Source organism: Pseudonaja textilis, chromosome 7, assembly GCF_049901715.1.
Source record: "Pseudonaja textilis isolate UNSWEBS1 chromosome 7, rPseTex1.2, whole genome shotgun sequence".
Taxonomy (NCBI): domain Eukaryota; kingdom Metazoa; phylum Chordata; class Lepidosauria; order Squamata; family Elapidae; genus Pseudonaja; species Pseudonaja textilis.
In genome coordinates, this window is record NC_141996.1 from 33,525,902 (window position 1) to 33,545,547 (window position 19,646).

The window sequence follows — 19,646 nt, forward strand, 5'->3', positions numbered from 1 at the left end:
ACTATCTATTGCATTTTATTTTTAATTTATGGTTTTTAAGCCAAGCCTTCCATGTTCCATCTTGGGTAGCCTTGAAAATTGTTAAGCAAATAAGGAAAGACTTACTCTAGGTGAACAGTTTTATATATTCCAGTAGTAGGTTTAAAATAAACTCAGACAAAATACAAACATATTAAAATGTTTATTAGATGAAGATATATATGTCAAATATTAGGTATATTTAAAATAAAATCAAAACAAAAAAGTATATTTTCAAATATACTCTTTATCAACAAAACAAAGATTTTTCTTTAAAAAATCCACAAGCTTATTGAATAGTAAGTTAAAAGCACTTTATAAAAACACAATTATTGATTATGTCTCAATTCCCAATAACCTCTTTCTAGAGGTGCAGATCAAACAAATTAAGGGCTGCAAAAGATGTTTCTTATAGCCACTTAAGCTAAATAAACTACTAAGAAGGAAAAAACCAATTAGCTGAACTGCTGAATTTTAGAAACATAGTCTCCATTATCTCTATAATTTTCCAATGACAGAATTGCATAGATTTGGATGCTGAACTATATCAGTAGTTTTTAATCTCTCCATTTTCACTGCAGTCTTTTAAGTCTACTACCCTCTGCTAGAACTGATAAGTTAAAGAACTGGTAAAAAATATTTTCCCACTTTAGTTCAGGAATATTCCACTGAATATATATTCTGTCTAGAAATTACTGGATTAAAATATGTTTGGTTAAAAAACATCATTTTCCTCTCCAAACCCTTCCAGAAATGTTTCCTCGTAATCCTTCTGTATGTGTTCTCTTCTTCTGATTCTCCCATCACTATAGCTCAGCTTTCTGGAAACTCTAGCAAAGAAACAAAATTTAATACAGACTGATAAGTACCAAATACAAATACAAAGCAGCAAAAGAGCTCCCCGCACAGGTATATTGATCATATCCTTTTTAACTGAAAAGAAAATCCACCTCTGTACTTCTATGCATAAACAATAAACTAATGACCCTCTGATGCATTTCAAAGAAATTCATACACGACATATCACATAAGCAATATAAAGCCCACCAAAGCATATTATGCCACTGATCTTGATGCTGTATTTCATAAGATAATAATTAGAACTCCAGAATATTTTAACATGTACCACAAAGCAAAATAATCTTAAGCTTAGGTCACTTGTGACATAAACAATGACAAAATTGTCATTTGTGGTGTGAATAATGCATGATGTACAAGAAACTCATCACTGGTTTCTTTCTGTTAGTGAAATGTAGTGATCAACCAATATGACTTAGCACTGACAGTGGAATTTATGATATCGGCTAGTATCCATCACTCTTATATGATTCAAATTTTCATATGAAAGTGTTTTTTGGGGAAATATGCACAAATACATGACTGCGAATATTAAAGTATATGTTATGAAGTTTTGTACATCAACATGTGCAGGTTGGTGGTTTTTTTTGTTTTTGTTTTGTTTTTCTGTAAGCTAAAATAATTCATCTATTCACTTCCCTTTATTTGCTTGAATTCTAAAAGAAATTAATGTCCAACTCTAATTGTAGATGATCTCTGGCTATCAATGTCTGTCTCTTCTCACTACGGTATGCCCATAATTTATCATTTTTGATACAGCAATGCTAATCATCTCAATATATTGATGAAGGAATAATTAATCATCTCAGTGCACAGTAGTTAAATAAATTCAGTGACACAGAGCAACATACAGAGATAATGTTGCTTTGACTGGACCTTGTTTTTATTTATCTGTGATCATTCATAATTCCCGCCTCCCCTGAACTGCCTACCCTCAGATTATTATGTAGAAAGGAATATACTGTAGAAGAGAGCACAGATGATCTTCTGTACTGTATCTTATGTCTTAGTGCACGAAGCTGTTTTGTAATCCCACAAAACATGCCTCAGATTACCATGAGCAAATTTAAGCCTCAAGGCCACATGAAACTCCTTTGGGAGTTCTGGGACCACTTTCAACCACTCCATTTTTCCAGTGTTGTGAGGTAGTTACAAAATGATAATGCAATTGTACAGTAAAGCTCTTCATAGTTTAAAAACAAGGAAAACACTCAGATCTACCAATTTTATATAGATATCTCTCCTGCTCACTAGGGCCTTTGATTCCCTGGACCAATTTTTTAAATATGAATCTTGGCAATAGAAAGATTATCAATCTTGCCTTAATGTTAGCTAATAGAGATACCTGAGCATTTTGTCTCTTCTTTTCTACGCATTCACAAAAAAATATAAGAAAGAAATTGTTATCACTTAAGGTGGGATAGACAGCAATAAAAATTTGATAAATAAATGAAATACTGAAAGGGAATTCAAATATTGCTTACTTTGGTATATAATTCTGTGACTTTCTTGAAAACTCATGTCCCCGCAAACACCTGGGAATATTTTCATTCATATCTGAAATCCCGGATTCTTTGAACATGTTATATATGGATTAAAAGTGTATGTTTAAATATTTTGGTTACAAATTATTTCAAAAAGAATAAAAAAACATAACAAAGATACAAAAAGTAAAGTACTGTCCCTTTAGCAGGTTGAATATTATTCTTACTGTAAATTTCTTATAAACCAAATTGAAACTAACTTCAAATGTACTTTGAGATGGGCAATTCAGAAATGGGAAGAATAGTAAAAATAGTAAAAAAAATTAGTTCCATTCATATTTTTAAACAAATCAACCTAATTCATATTTTCCAGATTATGTAATACACATACAGTTGCCTTTACTTTCTGACACTCTTTTCCAACTATAACATGGTAATTCAAAACTCAAAAATTGTATACATTAATTTCATATTATTGAAAATGGGAAAAACAAAAGCAAATGCAGACTGATTTGTCAGTCAATGGACACATGAAGTTAAAAATAGATTCAAAATCTTCAACACAATGATCTAATATTAGGAAAAAATGTTCCTAATTTGGAATATTAGGAATTAGTCATATTAGGAAATAGGTTCAGACAAAAAGAAACAATGTTGGTATGTCATTAAAAAAACCTGAAATTATTTGTGCTATTCTGACAGCATTTGTTGACCTTGCCTATTGTTTGTTGCCTATACTATTTTTATATAGTATACAGGATTAAAAATCTAGTTGATCTAATATTTGAATATTTCTGGGAATAAACAATTAGCTGCCTAACTTGACCAAAGAACAATACATTGCTATATAGTTTGCATTTAATCTTTTAAACCAACCTTCCATATCAGCAACTGAAGTAGCCAGAAATCCATGACCTGAAGCAACAGAACCTCCGTAATTCTGAAAATTAAAAAGTTTAAGACTTTTAACTAACATCATCAACCTGGATTGCTAATGTCCCAAAATAAAATGTTATTTAGCCACAAGCTTCTACCATACTTTTTTCCATTCTGCATCACTTTAGTTTCCAAGTATCATGCTATTTTTGCAGAAGACTTGGATCAAACGTTACGTTACCTTTCATCTGTCATACATGTTTAATCTGTTGCTTGGATGCAAAGTTTTAAAAGAAAAAAAATACTAGCATCCAAATATTAATATTCTTCCTTAATCTAATTTCATGTATTAGAAAAGAACACCGGTAAGGAGAACCACACAGTGCCGTAACAACTAGTAAGATTCTTAGTCTAAGAGATTAGTTAAAAATATTTGTGCTAAATTCAATGAGATTTATACGTAGGTACATATAGGACTTTGCCCTGAAAGGTAAGTTCATGTATTTTAGAAATGTTGTCTATAAATAAAATACTTTTAAAGGATTTGGTACTTTAAAACAGTTTTGAGGTTTGAAGGCACTGTAGATTATATTTCACTTACCGTATTTGATGCCGAACTATTTTTAACAGGTGAATGCAATATGAAAGTTGTATCACTTATGTTTTTCCTGCAAGGTAATTTCTGATATATTCTGTTAGAATGATCAGATTTATTTTTTAACCTTTTTAAAGGTAAATACTGAAAATCTTCATTGCAAAAATGTGCCGCTCTTTTAATTCTGGCAACAGCAGGCAGAATTCTTATTGGAGAATTAACAAGGGCATTTACAGTTTCAGATATCTGCACTCCTTCGTATTTTTTTAAGTTTGCTGCTCTTAGAAATGTTGGAAATTTGGGAAAGCCTTCAGAACATAATTTCTGGTACATATCTTCAATTGTACTGTTTGTTTTTTTATGGAAATTTGAGGACAGATTACCTAAACCAGAAGTGTGAACATCTGCAGAGTTTCTAAGGCTTGTGTACATATTTGAACACTTAAATGGCTTCTGCAACTTTGGAGAACACAATTCCTTATATATTTTTTCAAATGCATCTTCATATTTCTGTTTATAAGAGATGGGACTTTGGTTAACATGAAACGATGAAAAAGAATGACTTCGTGGTAATGAAACAGTGGCGGTGAAAGTTTTAATTTCATGATTTTTGAGTCCATTAGAGGTTTTCACTGGAGATTTGCTTCTTTGTAAAATGGAGTTTGTACTGCCATTCAAGGACAAACTTAAACTTGAGGTGGTTTTGAATGCCACTGTACTCAGTTTGTCAGTTTCACTTTCTGCTTTTGGATTAAATGTTGTGTCTAAATCTACAGTGCAAAATGTACGGGAACAATCTTCAAAACTCTGATTCTTTTTTACATTGTCTGAAGATAAAGGGAAACAAGCTGTATTTTTGACAAAAAATGTTTCGTCTGCACAAAGAGTTCTAGGAAAAACAGTTTCCTCTGTAACACTTTCTCCAGTTCTTTCACTGTATGAACGATCTTCTGTGATACCAGAACAGTCTATTACCATTCTATTTGAGTTCTGAGATACAGTGGGTTCTATTCTGTAAATACTTTTTTCAGAGCATAGTACCTGACGTTTTGAATTGTAAAAAGGGCTTTTGTCACCATTACTTTCTATAGATAATTTCTTCTTTTCAGCATTTTCGGTAATGAAGCCAGATGTCCATTTTAGTACTCTGGACTTTCGCATTTTCTCTTTGTTGGTATTAAATTTTGCTTTTTTAGAATGACAGTATCTATAGTTATATTGCTTGTTTAATGAATTGGAAAAAGATTTTTGGGGTACTTTATCCAATAGTCTGCTAAGAGTTTTTACCATTCCTGGATACAAATCTGCTATTGTGACATTATTCCATGAACAGTTTTCATCTGCAGATTCATACATTTCTAAAAAGCTACTATGTCCAGTTCCATTATTAAGAAGGGATTGGTTTTTAGGCACAGTTGTCCCATTCACTGAATGTGAAGCAGCAGAAATGGATGGTTCTGGAGATCTCAGCGATACAGGTGACAGCTGCTTCCTCTGGATTGTATCACACCCTATTTAGATCCAATAAAATGAAGGTACAAAAAAGTAGCACTTAGTATTGACTTGTTTACATTATGTAATGAAGATACTTATTTTCTTAAATGTCTATTTGATCTGTTACAATGTCACTCAATAGCTTGACTCATTAAAATAATTCATGGTATACCCTAAATCTTAATTCACTGTAGTGCTAGTTATTATTTATTATACTTGTGTTCTGTGGTAATCAAGCATGGTCCTGTTTCACTGTATAATAAATAAAACTACAAAATATAAAATAACATTGTTATATAATTATAAAACACAACAGTAAAAACGCTTCAAAAATAGCAATTTGAATTATACCTAGGAACCTATCAGCAGCCAATATAGCATCCATAATACTGTACAGATATTATATGGGTGTAATGGCTTTTACTCTCCAGTATGCAAGAAGCTGCACTTTACAAGCATAGCAGTTTCCAAGTAGCCTTCAAAAAGAGTTTCATGAAAAAGCATTTCATAGTCCTCTAGTCTAAAGGTAATAAGCTATAAATTACTGATGCCAAAGCTCATGATTCAATTAGATCTAGCCAGGAATATTCCTATATAATGGTCCTACTCATTCACGGGTAATTCACAATTTAAGGAAGAATCAGACAGCTGAATGCTTTTTATAGAAACAGTAACTCACTCTCCTTAAAGATATGATACCTTCAGAATAATTGTTTCCCATACCTAGCTTATCTCATTCATACACACCCTCAGCCAACTGAAGGAACTAGGTAGGACATGGATCTAAGCCACAAGCACAAAACATAAAATATTACAACAAAATAATAAAACAATAAAAATCAATAATATTCAAAATTAGTGATTTCAGTTATACGCCAAATCCTGCTAGCAGCCCAGGTAGCATCCATTATATAGATACTTGATGGCTGTATCCACAAAGTGGATAGCACTTGGAACATTTTATCAGTACCATAGGCTAATACATGCTGAATGAAAACACAGATCTATATTGTCTTGAATGATGTTGAAATGTAAGAATACTTCATAAACTCATGGTTCTTAAATCAGGCTGTTTTTACTGTTTCTTTTTGCTTTAGATAAGTATATTAATTATGTAACTAATGATATTCAGAAAACAAATGTTAAAAATGATTCTTAATCTCAGAAATAAATTCACTTAAACTGTAATATCTCCAAAGCTATTTTACAAATTAAATAGTCAGAAGAACATATGAAAATGTAGGCTTATATATCTAAACTAATCTCAAATATGGCACAGGATGTCAAATTGTGAAATATAATCATATCATTCTACAGGGAGAATAGAGCAAATTACTTTATGATGGAGGACTAGAAAATATACCTGTGAAATAAAGTAGTATTTAATTGTTTGAAAACATTTAACCCTATTTATCTGTCCACAGAAATTTTCAGTTGCATTGTTAATTACAGATTTATTAATAGGTACCTCTTAGCACAATCATTTTAAATTATCTAGAGGGCTATCGCTATAACGATTGTCTGCAGCTAACAATAATGTTATGTCTTAAAGTAAATTCTAAAGGCCAGTTATTCAAAGACTAATACAGAATAAAATATTTCTGGGACTGCAACCCAGCTGTGTAAAAAAGGTAGGACATGGATACTGATTAAATGCATGCATGAGCATGTGTGCTCTCTCACAGTTTTCCAATCCAATTATACAATCCATTTAAGTGGTGCTCTTTCTAGTAGTATTAAATTACATGTAGGTTCTACCACAGAAGATTCCAAGTTTAATTCATGGCACTGCCATCATAAGAGTTCTAAGCAAAGATTTCGAGCTGAGACCCTGGATGTCTTCACTACGTTCAGTAAAGAAAGATTAAACCGGATGGACTAAAACATTAACTCAATACGACAAAGAATTATAAAGCATTCTTAATGCAAGGCAGAACAACTTTATTTCAGCTACTGCCTGCCTGTTCATTTCCTTCTATTCAGATGGTATAGGCAGATGAGCTGAAAAAAACTGAAATAAGAGAGGGGGGAAAGAGGGTGTATGGCACTTTCTGTAGCAGAAATTTGTATTTACAAAGATAAAATAAATAGGGCACAAAAGAAATACTTTTGCATTCCTTATTGGATCCAGATCATGCAACAATTTGGGTTTTCTTTTCTAAATAAATGTCCTAGAATTGTCATATAACACATGACATCAGCCAGTGCTTTAAAAATAATCTTACCTAGGTAGTATATCTAACAAGCATCATTCCAAGGATTTTTTAATGAGCCAAATTAATACAGTTCTTGGCTAGTCTATTAGAAAAGATAAGCTTTGAAGACAAAGAACATGAAAATCTTTTGAGACATTCGATATTATCCTTTAATTAAAAAAATCCTAAAAATAAGGACAAGTTCCTAAAAAATTTAAAAAGGAAAAAGAAATTTTTTCAGTACTGTAAAGCATCTCGAAGCTGTTGCGAAGCTCACCGATTAAGGATTTGTTTTCCAATTTCCTTCTTTGCCGCAAAGGAGACAACTGACAAATACTTCTTGGTTTTGTAACCTAAACCAAGATATACAAAGAATGTAGTTAATAAAAACATTAAACCAAATGTTGGGATACAGATTATGTTTATTATTGCTGTTGTAGTACAAAATTCACGTTACATGCTTAGACAAAAAGAGCGGACAAGGACAGAAATATGCATACGAAGATTGGGTCTTTTTAATAGCAATAGCACTTACATTTATATACCGCTTCATAATGCTTTGCAGCCTTCTCTAAGTGGTTTACAGTATCGGCATATTGCCCCCACAACCTGGGACCTCATTTTACCAACCTCAAAAGGATGGAAGGCTAAATCAACCTTGAGCTGGTCAGAATTGAACTCCTGGCATTGAGCAGTGAGTTAGCTTGCAATACTGCATTCTGATCACTGTGCCACTACAGATCTTACAGAAAATATATAAAAGTTTAATAGTTATGTTGAAATTCTATGGACAGAAATCAGACCATGGATAGAAAAATATGGACTATACAGTTATAACAGGAAAGAAATTTAAGTAGAATGAATTAAAAGCTGTATTACCATAAACATTGCTGGAGCAGAATTGGCATAATCTTTCAACATAATGTCCATTTCTACTTTGCATTTATTTTTCACAGGTGTTCGAGAAGTGCATTCAAGTGGGATGTTATCCTTTTAATAAAAATAAGACATAAGAGCAAAATGAAATCGTGCTTTTTATATGAACAAGGTAGTTGGACATGTACCAATTATATATAATTATAATATATATTATAATAACCAATTTTCACCTGGATTCAACAGGATTCATTGTGATACCAAGATTAATGTCAGAAAACTATATAAATGTTTCAGTTTAGGATTATTAACCATTGTTTCATATATTTTTTCCTATGGCAGTATACTACAGAAGAGCAGGGTACTACTTGTTAGATAATAATGATTAAGATTATATGTCATGCAAATAAAACAAATAAAATGTTAAAAAGTTATATTTAGTTACTTAACAAGCACTTCTAAATTATATTAAAGTAACCACATTTGTTTTACAGTCCCCAAGGAATGTCACAACTTTTGGGTACCTCTAATGTTTGGAAATCGAAAATTGAAAAATAATTCATGTGTAAAAAATTACCCAGTAAGGACCTCTAAAAAGGAACCACAAAAATATTAAAACATAATGCATATATACTTTTTGTCATACATTTTCTGTGTTATATAATTTTTTAATTACTATATTTAGGATTATATCTTCAATATGGTGTCTGTGGGCAATAACATACCCAGCTGATCTGCCCTGTCTCCTTGATGGTCATCAAGTTTCCTGTCTGATCTTTTTTTAAATATATATTTTTATTGTTTACAACTATAAATACAAAATACAGCGCAGCCATTTTGGCATTACTTTGCCATACATACCAAAGGTGTATTAAAACCCATTAACATTTCTATTATTGGTACAATATTTACATTTTTCTTCCAATCCTCCTAGCTGTTTTTGTTCCGCCCTTTTTTTGCAACCACAGATAAAAACCTGTTCCAAGTATCGTAATATTCTGAATCCCCCTTATTTTTCATTTCTCAAGTTAGTCTATCAGATTCTGCACATGCCTGTTTCATCTTACTGCTTATATTGAACATGCAAAATACTTTAATAAAAAGAAAATTGTCATTCTGCAAATCAAAATAGTTTTCATCACAATCTTCATTTGAACTGGTCCACATAAGTTGACTTGGAAAGTAGCCAGAAACTAATGTTTAGTATCGTATGTTTGCATAAAGGAAATAGGCAAGAAGTAAATCCCTTTGAATGACCCTGTAATTCCTTAATTCGGGGTAGAGTCATTAAGTAGTATCTCATGGTAAAGGGACAGAATGGGTTGTATTCTAGAACAGGGGGTCTCCAACCTTGGCAACTTTAAGACTTGTAGACTTCAAGTTGAAGTTCACAAGTCTTAAAATTGCCAAGGTTGGAGACCCCTGTTTCTAGAAAATCGTTGATTTGTGATTATATTTTTAACAGTAACAATTTTGTTAATGGAAAGTTCCCCCGACTTGTCCATGGTGATTTTGAAGCAGCTTCCATGACAAAATATCCAATTCCAAACGGGCACACCAGTTAGAATAGAATGCACAATTGTCTGTGTAGATAAAATGCCATAAATATTTGCTGACTATACTGAAAGATTTTGACAGGGGTGGGTTTGGTTTTTTTTTGCAAGTTAGGAAAGTATGAGTTCAGATGATATGATATCCCTTATCATACAACTGATATCTCTTTAATGAATGTCTCGCTTAGTGACCGTTCAGTTACAATGGATTAAAAAGTAATTTACAACCATTTTTCACATTTATGACCTTTGAAGGTTTGTGCAACAAAGGAAAAATTGAAGTAGGATTGTAAGCAAGTTGGTTTCATTTAGCAATTGCTATGCTTAATGACTAAGTTGCCACTCCCAATTGTGATTTCTAAATGAGGATTACCTATATGTCAATGTATTAAGATACTTAAAACAAATATCCTAATGTTGTGAACAAAATTTTATTTTTGTGTATATTATTACCTTGATATGTATATTGGCCAACTGACATTTAATAGACGCCAACTCAGCCTTTCCTTTGCTATCTGCAATTCAAAATTAAATAAAAATTATTTTTGTCAGCATAACAAATCCCAAGGTTTTAATTTTTCATATAGGATTTTTTTCACTTTCTGAAAAACACACACACATATCTTTCTTTGGGCAAATAAAGGAAAGATTTACTCTTCTTTTGGTAGCTATTAAAAAACAAACATTACATTGTTGCCAATATAAAAATTGTATATCCAAAAATGTATATCCATGGTAAATGTGATTACCATGGCCTTTAAAAGCATTTCATTGACAAGTAATTGTACAGCTAGAATAAGATAGATTTCACTTAAATTGCCTGGTTGTACATTCTTTTAGAAATGTATGTGGGGGCCATGAATAAATGTCATACAGAAAGCTTCCAAATCAAGGTTTAAAAAAATAATGACACAAATACAGTAATCTTACTTGTTTGAATAATGGATAATGAATTAGCAACATGTTAATGATTTAAAAAGGTAAAAGGAGCTATAATTATATATTCGTGTGGTATGATTTTTAATTATAGACTTAATACACTTCAGTCAGATACTAGTTACAACCTGAGCATTCATTTGTACAAAAAGATACCCAAAATGTTGCTAGAAACAAAAAATAAAAATTGCACTTTGGGTTAAAATTCTCTAATTCATTAACTCACAGGATGAGGTTTATGATACACTGATATTGTTAAATACAAATACAGTATGACATATAGGAATTGTCTTTGCAGATCAAGTATCAGTTAAATGCATTTTAAAATAAATTTAACCCATAGTAAAATGTGTGTCGATAAACTGAAAGTAATTTTCAGGGTTACATGTTTTGTGCTTACCTGGACTGTGTTGGCTGTCTTCATATAGGTCTATGAAGTGATGTTCCTCAAATGTCTATTAAAAAACCCCAAATTACAAACATTGAATTAACTTCAATTACTGTACAAAATCAATTTTACTACTGAGTGACAAAGAAGTTAGTAAAGACTGATTATTACAAAAAAAAAAAAAAGTTTCTCAGAATGTATGTACATATACACACAACGATATTCTGTTATGCGCTACCGTACAAACTTCGGAGCATCTTTTGCTCCAAAATGCTTCTATACTAATTTCTTTTTATATTTTCCAAACTTGCAGAATAACTACTGTTTCTGTTGCTATCAATCACTATGCATTTGTAATGTTGATGTCAATTTTATGATGGGATGGGGGAGAGGGGAAATCAAACAAAACTATAATTTGTTAACTTTATATTTATTTATCAAATTTATTTGCCACCCATCTTATGGTTCAGGCAACTTTGAGTGGCTGAGATTTAATTTCCACTTTTATATAGGACAATGCCACAATGAGAAACGCAGATAAAATGATCTTGTTTTTCAGGCTTTAAATATAAATATATTGAAGTTTACATTAATAGCCTTGGGCAGATCCTTCAGTAAGATACTTACAAATTAAATGCCTCTATGGTTTATTCAAGAGGATTCTGAAGTTTCCTCATTGTTGTTTTGGCTATCAGACACCCAGTAATATTACTTATGTTATTTCATTTTGCAATTTATCATGTTTTAAGGGTACTTGGGAGTAAGAGCCAATGTGGTAACAGTTAAGAATTAAAGCTACGGAATGCATATCACAATGAGATGACAAATTTTTCAAATGGCTTCTCATATAAGCTATGTTGACTTTATATTTTCATATATTTCGATAAATCACTGATAAGCATTACTCTCAGATATATTTTATATATTATTCTTTATTCAAAATTAGAAAGAAATAGGTTTGACCAATCATTGATACGGTTAAAAATATAAGATCATCCTGTAACCTAGTGTATTATATTGGGTATCAAAATCACAATAAAACTAAAATTATTAGTGTGAAGAAAGGGGCAGGGGAGGAAATCAGCAAATAAGTATTTAATTTAAAAAAAAATGGTGCATGAGAGTAGAACTGAAGAATGGGAAAATGTATATACTTGAAGAAAAGTTTCATATTATTCTTCCTAAGCTACTGGCATATCATACTTGCTCATCTGTAGAGTCTTCTTCAAAATCAGAATTCTGCTTTTGCACTTAATTAAAAAGAAAAAAAATTAGTTAGATATGCACATCTGAAAATAAAATTTCATCTTCAATGGCATTTAAAGCCAATTCATGCACACAAACCAGACACTTATTTTATTGATCAACATATTTCTTATATTTAGAAGTAAGTTTAAAACAATCACCCAAGCATCTTGTACAAATGTTTTGTATAACGGTATGCCTGTATGGTTTTAATGGGAGATTGGTTGATATTACTGCATTATATTATTACACCTGGGCAAAGAGTCATGTATTAAAGATTGGGCGGTATATACATCTATTTTTAAAAGATTAAATAAATACTTTCCATTTAACCTGATTCAGCAGTTGAACTAAATTCAAAAGCAATTTGATTTTTATTTACCAATATAACCAAAAGCTGCCAGCATTTTAATATATCTTTTTATTATTAAGCATAAAACATATTAACTTCTGCACATACTTGTATAAATTCATTGGTCTATTTCTTTGTTTTCTCTTTTCATCACAATTTTTCTCTGCATTTGCTAACCAATTATTATCCAAATCTTGAAGTTTTCTTTTATGTATTACAATTAAAGGCTAAAAGAAAGAGATATGAAATTTCAAAACCTTTTTCTTACCTAGTTTTTCTTGGCATTCTATTGTGTTCTGTGGTTTTAAACAAAGACTTTAGTTAATGAATTCCTTTATAATGGTAATAAAAGGACAATTATTTACTTGAAAACTTTGTTGTTCAATAACAAATATTACCAACATCCATGTTACCAGAGAAGGGAGAGAATCTAGGCCAGTGGTGGTTAACCTTTTTGGGCTCCTGTGCCAAAAATTGCGAGCGCGCCAGCATGCCCATACTTACATGCCAGCACCCAGAATGCAATGTGCACGCTTTCTCCCCCTGCGCATGCCCGCGCAATCCATACCTCACAGCTGATTTTTTGGCTGGTTTGGGGCCTTTTCGGCCTCCCAGAGGCTTGGAAAAAGCCTCTGCAAGGCTTCTCAGGACGAATTATAGGCTCTTTAGTTACCTCCGGTATTACAGGAAATTAAAAAATGGGCCTATAATTCGCCTGAGAAGCCTTGCAGAGGCTTTTTCCAAGCCTCTGGGATGCCGTAAAAGGCCTCAAACCAACCAAAACAAAATCAACTGTGAGGTGCGGGCATGCACAGTGAGATAAGTTTGCCTGTGGCTTGCGTGTCAGCACAAATGGCTCTGCGTGCCACAGGTCTGCCATCACGGATCTAGGCAAATGTTTATCTACAGTCTTGAAACTACTATTAAACAAACTTCAGAATTATACTGTACCAAAGAAATTTCTTTTGCTATAACCTGCTTGCAGTGGTAATGAATATCTTAAAAAGAAATTCATAGAAAGTTTGATTAAGTAGATCTCAAGCCTACCTTCTATTGCTTCTGAAACATCAATTTGGTGAAATGGGAACATTACAATATATTTATTGGTGCAATATAACATAATGCAATGTTATCCACTTATATGTATGGAGGATTCTGTGTTTGTTAGTATGATTTACTGGGTTAGGGATTTTCTTTCTTTCACTGTGCTTTATTGAGATGTATTTATATGGGGGGGGGGTGCACTAAGTGAGGCTCAGCCAATCTCATTGTACACATGTTGTGCATTGACAATAAAGGTTTGAATTGAATTAAATTGAGAATAAAAGTTTGTGTCCAAAACAAAATTGGAAATTCTGTTTTAACTATAAATTCCAATTTGACTTGGACAGCAAACTGGCATTTGTAGGATTTTTTTTTCTTTCCTCCTCTGTCAATTAAAGTTCAAACACGTTTTACGATTCTATTATTTAAATAACGAGACTTGATTATCTGAAATTTTACAAATTGTTCAACCTACTGGCTTTGCATACCTTATAGAAACTCAAAATATCTCTCTGGACTAGGAAACTCTACCAATAAAAACATAGGAGCAATAGCCAATGAACAGGAGGACCCCAGACTTAGAAGACATTCAGTGATCTATTGATTAATAAATATTTGGTCTTGATTGTAACTCCCAGTAAACTACATGTTTGGGAAATTACTTATCCTATAATTCCACTGATATAAACAGACCTTAATTAATCCATATTAGTCTGAGTCATCTACTAATGCTCAAATATAGAAGAAAACTATTAGGAGAAAGAACTGTATTCAGAACAATATTCAGTAACAAGATCATCTGCCATTCTTACTTAGAAAAAGTAACACATTTTAAAAACTTGACAACAATATTTGAATTTCATCATTCAAATTACAAAAACAAAAATGCTATAAAATAAATACAATTTATCTCCAGAAGTTGTAGCTACTCCAACACTGGAAGTGTTTAAGAAAAGATTGGACAACCGATCTGAATTTGTCTGAAATGGTGTAGGAGGGTTTGCTGCCAAAGCAGGGGGTTGGACTAGAAGACCTATAAGGTCCCATCTAACTCTGTTATCTCAAATGAAAAGCCTGATCTATGCAATGATTATTTAATAAAGATTGAATTACAATAACTTAAATTTGATATTTTATTATCTGTAACCATCAAATGAAATATATTTATTTTCTGTATACTAAAAAAAAACATTGCTGATGCTTTACAACTTCAGAATCAAAATAATAATAGTCAATACCTAAAACTGATGAATAATAAAACTATCAACTCGCTTTGGTAGAAGGAAGAGTTAAGAGTTAAGGAAGAATTAGTATTGATTAAAAGCTTTACAAATTAGCTCCATCTTGACTTAACTTCTGAATCACAACAAACACCATCCACATCCAACCACATGTTTTTAGATTTTAAACATGGACCCAACAACTTAGAAAATAAATTTAATATTAGTAATAACAAGGTTAAGAATGAAAGGCATACATTTTAATACCTCATAAGACACATCTAAAATTTCATCATTTGACTCTTCTCCCCAAACTCTTGGCCCTATAAATTGCAAAAGAATATATACATTAGTTGGAATACGTATTTCCGATTAAGATCTTATATAAATTTCAGTTAGGACAAAGTCATAAATTAGAGACCTCAACTGGGCTAGGGGCTATCTTCCTCCAATTAAGGAATAAGGAATGACCATTCCAGACTATAATAGTAGGCAAGAAGAAAGAGCTTTATAATAATAAGATCAATGAGCAAAATATATTTTCCATTCACTTTTTGTATGCTATGTCCAATAATGGAAACCTTAGTTCTATGTTGCTTGTCTTCTTGATTATTATCCATTCATTGGTTCTTGTTTTCCTTTTGGTACTTTGGAAAATATCCCTTCCCTCCATCTTTGTGACAGCCCCTCAAACACTGGGACCTTCCCTAAACTTTTTTTTTTTTACTAAACATACCCAATTCCTGCAACCATTATTCATGTTTTAGCTTCCAGCCCCCTAATCTTCTTTGTTGTTCTTCCCTACACTCTTTCCCTTCCTTCTCTGCTCCCCTGCTCTACTCTGCTGTAAATTGGCATTGTATCTGAGATGACAATAGGTTAAGAACAATCTCATTGAAATTTAATTCCCTGCAGATAAACTTTATGTCATCGAGAAGTACGAGACTGGATCCCAGCTTCCTGTGTTCAGATTTAAAGTAGTAAAGTTATGAACATTTTCTATTACCATCTGAACTTGATCCAACATTACCCATGACCCTAGATTACTTCTCCATGTATATTTAACTCTAGCTGTCGTTTACCGTATTTCCCCATGTATAAGCCACCCCTTTTTTCCAAAATTTTCAAGCCCAAAAAGTAGGGGGGTGGCATATACAAAGCAGGTACACTTTTTATACGTGAAAAATGCATAAAATAATAAAGTAGGAATAAACTGGTTTTCCAGCAGTATGCTATACTTTTTTGTAAAAATTGTACGTGATGATACGATTACGAGTGCGAGTACGCGATAGAAATGCATACGCTAGGCATCGGCCTGAATGCTTCGTTCCTACTCTCGTTCCGATGCGAAGATTGCTAGCGTCGCCCGCACCACTTTCGGCATCATGACCGAAGTTGTAGATCTAGACGTCGAATTTTGTTTCTTTGTAAATTTTCTTTCTTCATAACTTGTTTCTCTAATAAAATATTTTTTTCAAAACTTCACAGTCCAAAAATTGGGGGGGTGGCTTATACAAAGGGGGTGCTTATACATGGGGAAATACGGTATTTAAATATTTCAAATTAAAAAAAACCTAAAAAAAGCATCAAAATCCATAATTTTTTAAAATGAAATTTAGCTTGATTGCCTGAGTTGAACTCGGGTGACATGCTACTGCATTTTGGACCAGTTTTCAATCATGTTCTGTAATATGAGATATATTAAGTGCATGTATGTGGGTTCATCCTGTTCTAAAAACCATAGCTGGTGTATCAGTCAGAGCTATGCAGAAGCCCTCCTGGGTGTGGTATTCACCTGCTCTTCAAGCAAGAGCTCCAAGACCAGGAGGACTACCAGATGTGAATCTGTGCATTCCATCTGTGCATACAACCTCTTCAAGGACTAAATATGGTAATAAACAGCCATTTTCTCATGTTTGGGTTAAGTATGACCCCCCAAATTCTTATACTCTCCAAATATCGATACTATCCAGACACCCATATTTTCCAATGGGCCTGGGGTGGAGATGTATATCTGAGTATCAGTATCGTCAGCATACTGATATTTCAACCAAGGTGACAGATGACTTCTCCCAGTGCCTTCAGGTATGTGTTGGAACAGAATAGCCAAAAAATATTAAATGATGAGGCTGTTTATAACCAAGTGCCCAGTTTCCTGAATACCTTCGGTATATGCTCAGTGAGCAAGTATTGGAACCACCGACCATTGTGCCTTTATCTATCAACCCTTGCATTGTAGTTGACAGTATGCAATGCCACTAAAATATCTAGGATAACTGCAACACCTTTGTCTAGTTTAGTGTAGCAATCTATTGTATGTTTGCATAAACTCCGCAATTTAAGCACTTCTTAATGTAGGATTATATTTAATTTTCTATTCATGTTAATATATTTGATTTTCTGATTGTCCTGTTTCAGCATGTACATGAAGACAATTTCTTACCTAGATACTTTTATATAATAGAAGCAGCTCTATTCTTAGTAATTTTAAGATGTATATATACATTCTCATGTAACACATCCACATACAGAGACAGACATGTCTTGTTGGATTACAAAGCTAATGAATAATATTATTAGTTATCATTTTTCATTTTATTCTAAAATAAGATTAAATGTATTTCTGTATTTGTAGTTATAAGATGAAATATAAGTATAGTAATAAAATAAGGTAAAAATAATCTTACCATCCTGTGTCTGATAAATCAATGATTTGATAGAGACAACTATATCCTCTTCAAAGGCAAAGTTGTACTAAATTAAGAAAATACCACATCAGTTTAGCATGTTTTCTAACTATTAAGCAGTTCTATTCGATAAAATAGACATTTTTCAAAACAGGTAGCCTAATAGGATTAGAATTTCTACTGAAGATGGATTTTAACCAAAGAAAATATATACCCGATTTAAAAACCTTGTTACTTATATTCACGTGATGTGGATCACATGAAGACTTTCATATGATCACGGCTTCTGTCACCATCTGGGAATCAAGTGTGTGTGTGTGTGTGTGTGTGTGTGTGTGTGTGTGTGTGTGTTCGTTCGTGTTCCAAAGACCGTCACCTTAGTTTGCATTATGTGCAGTCTAACTATACAAACCCAATATTATGTTTTGCGGCTAAACAATAATCTATATTCAGGAATTCCTGAATTTGATGAAGCAATTATACCAAGGAACTGAGCATGGCTGTAATTTTCACAAACCGCAGTAAAAGCACATCCACTTCTGCTCAGTTTTGGCTCAGTGGCCTCAAATATTTAGACAGACTTTTAAATCGGAATGTCCTCCATTCTCCTTCAGGCAGGAAAAACTATGTACTAACGTTGAAGCACAACCGCTGCTGCTGCTGCCGCCACTACTACTAATTCAACGGAGGGAGGGAGGAAGACATCAATGTTACATGTCGTCAAGAAATCAGTTCGGAAAAAAGACCCTCAGGCTAGCCATCGCCAAGGCCTTGGACCCTAACAGGACACCTCCAACCTTTCCATGCAGTTCCGATCCTCTACATCAAAGCCGTTTCCTCCACGCTCAATCCTCATTGCGCTTACCTTGTTCACAATGCTGCTCATGGCAGAAGCGAAGCGGTAGCGGCTATGCCGGAAACTCCAATCCATGCTGCTTTTCGTTGCTTCTTCTACTTCGAGGGTATATAATAAAGATACTCCCCCCCTTCACTGCCACATTCTATCCATGTGAATTGCCCTTAATTAATGCGCAAGACCACCACCACCATTAAGAGTGGGGATTGGTTTCTCTCGATATACCAAGGCCGAGACTTGAAACTGACAAACAAAAACCCGCCCACTCCCAATTCAAATATAGCGCCAATTCCAATCCCCGCAAAGACTTTTCCGATTCTTGACTCCGGTAGGCGGTCGCTCGCGTCGCTCTCTGCAGGCCGCCCAATCAGAAGGATAGAAAGTCAGTCTGATTACAATCTTTCTATTTGAACGTTCGGATGTTCATTTCTACCTTCCATCTACTCTCGTGGGCGGAGACGGGAATGAAAAGAGAACGCTTGAAAAGCGCCTTGTTTTTTCTTAGGCAGGAATTCTGTTCTAAGAGTTTCATTTTGACGACTCTAAAGTGATGCCGAAAGACAAGCATATGTTTTTGCCGGAGGTGGGTTGTGATTTTTCTTAGGTCCGCGTGCATTATATCAGAAGGATTAGAAATAATGAGATTAGTGTGTTAAGAATAACTGTCTATGGAGATTCTCAGTCATTGATGGTTGCCCCAAAGGTGCTTTCTCAGGAGGAAACTGAACTTTCTGCTAACCAGAAAGTCCACAGTAGCTTCATGAAAAAAACATCTTTGGCATAAGAATAACAGAATTGGCCCTGTTAAATATTGATTATAAAATATTTACTACGATTACAGCAAATAGATTGAAAAAAATATTGAATGAATATATACATAAAGATCAAAAGGGATTTCTTCCTAATAGGCAATTCAGGAATAATTTAAGGATAGTATTAAATGTTTTAGAATACTACGAAGCTTACCCG

General features: G+C 33.1%; 1 protein-coding gene across 1 annotated transcript; it reads right to left on the reverse strand.

Moving 5' to 3' along the window:
* Positions 1–162: 162 nt before the first annotated feature.
* On the reverse strand, positions 163–19,081 carry HJURP (Holliday junction recognition protein). Its single transcript, XM_026700491.2, has 13 exons — positions 18,687–19,081; positions 17,822–17,888; positions 15,402–15,457; positions 13,139–13,166; positions 12,477–12,523; positions 11,286–11,340; positions 10,403–10,464; positions 8,400–8,510; positions 7,798–7,873; positions 3,838–5,342; positions 3,237–3,300; positions 2,361–2,448; positions 163–848 (listed from the first exon to the last, which is right to left on the reverse strand). The coding sequence occupies exons 1-13, from the start codon at positions 18,750–18,752 to the stop codon at positions 734–736; spliced, it is 2,340 nt and encodes a 779-aa protein (XP_026556276.1). The 5' UTR covers positions 18,753–19,081; the 3' UTR covers positions 163–733.
* Positions 19,082–19,646: the final 565 nt, after the last annotated feature.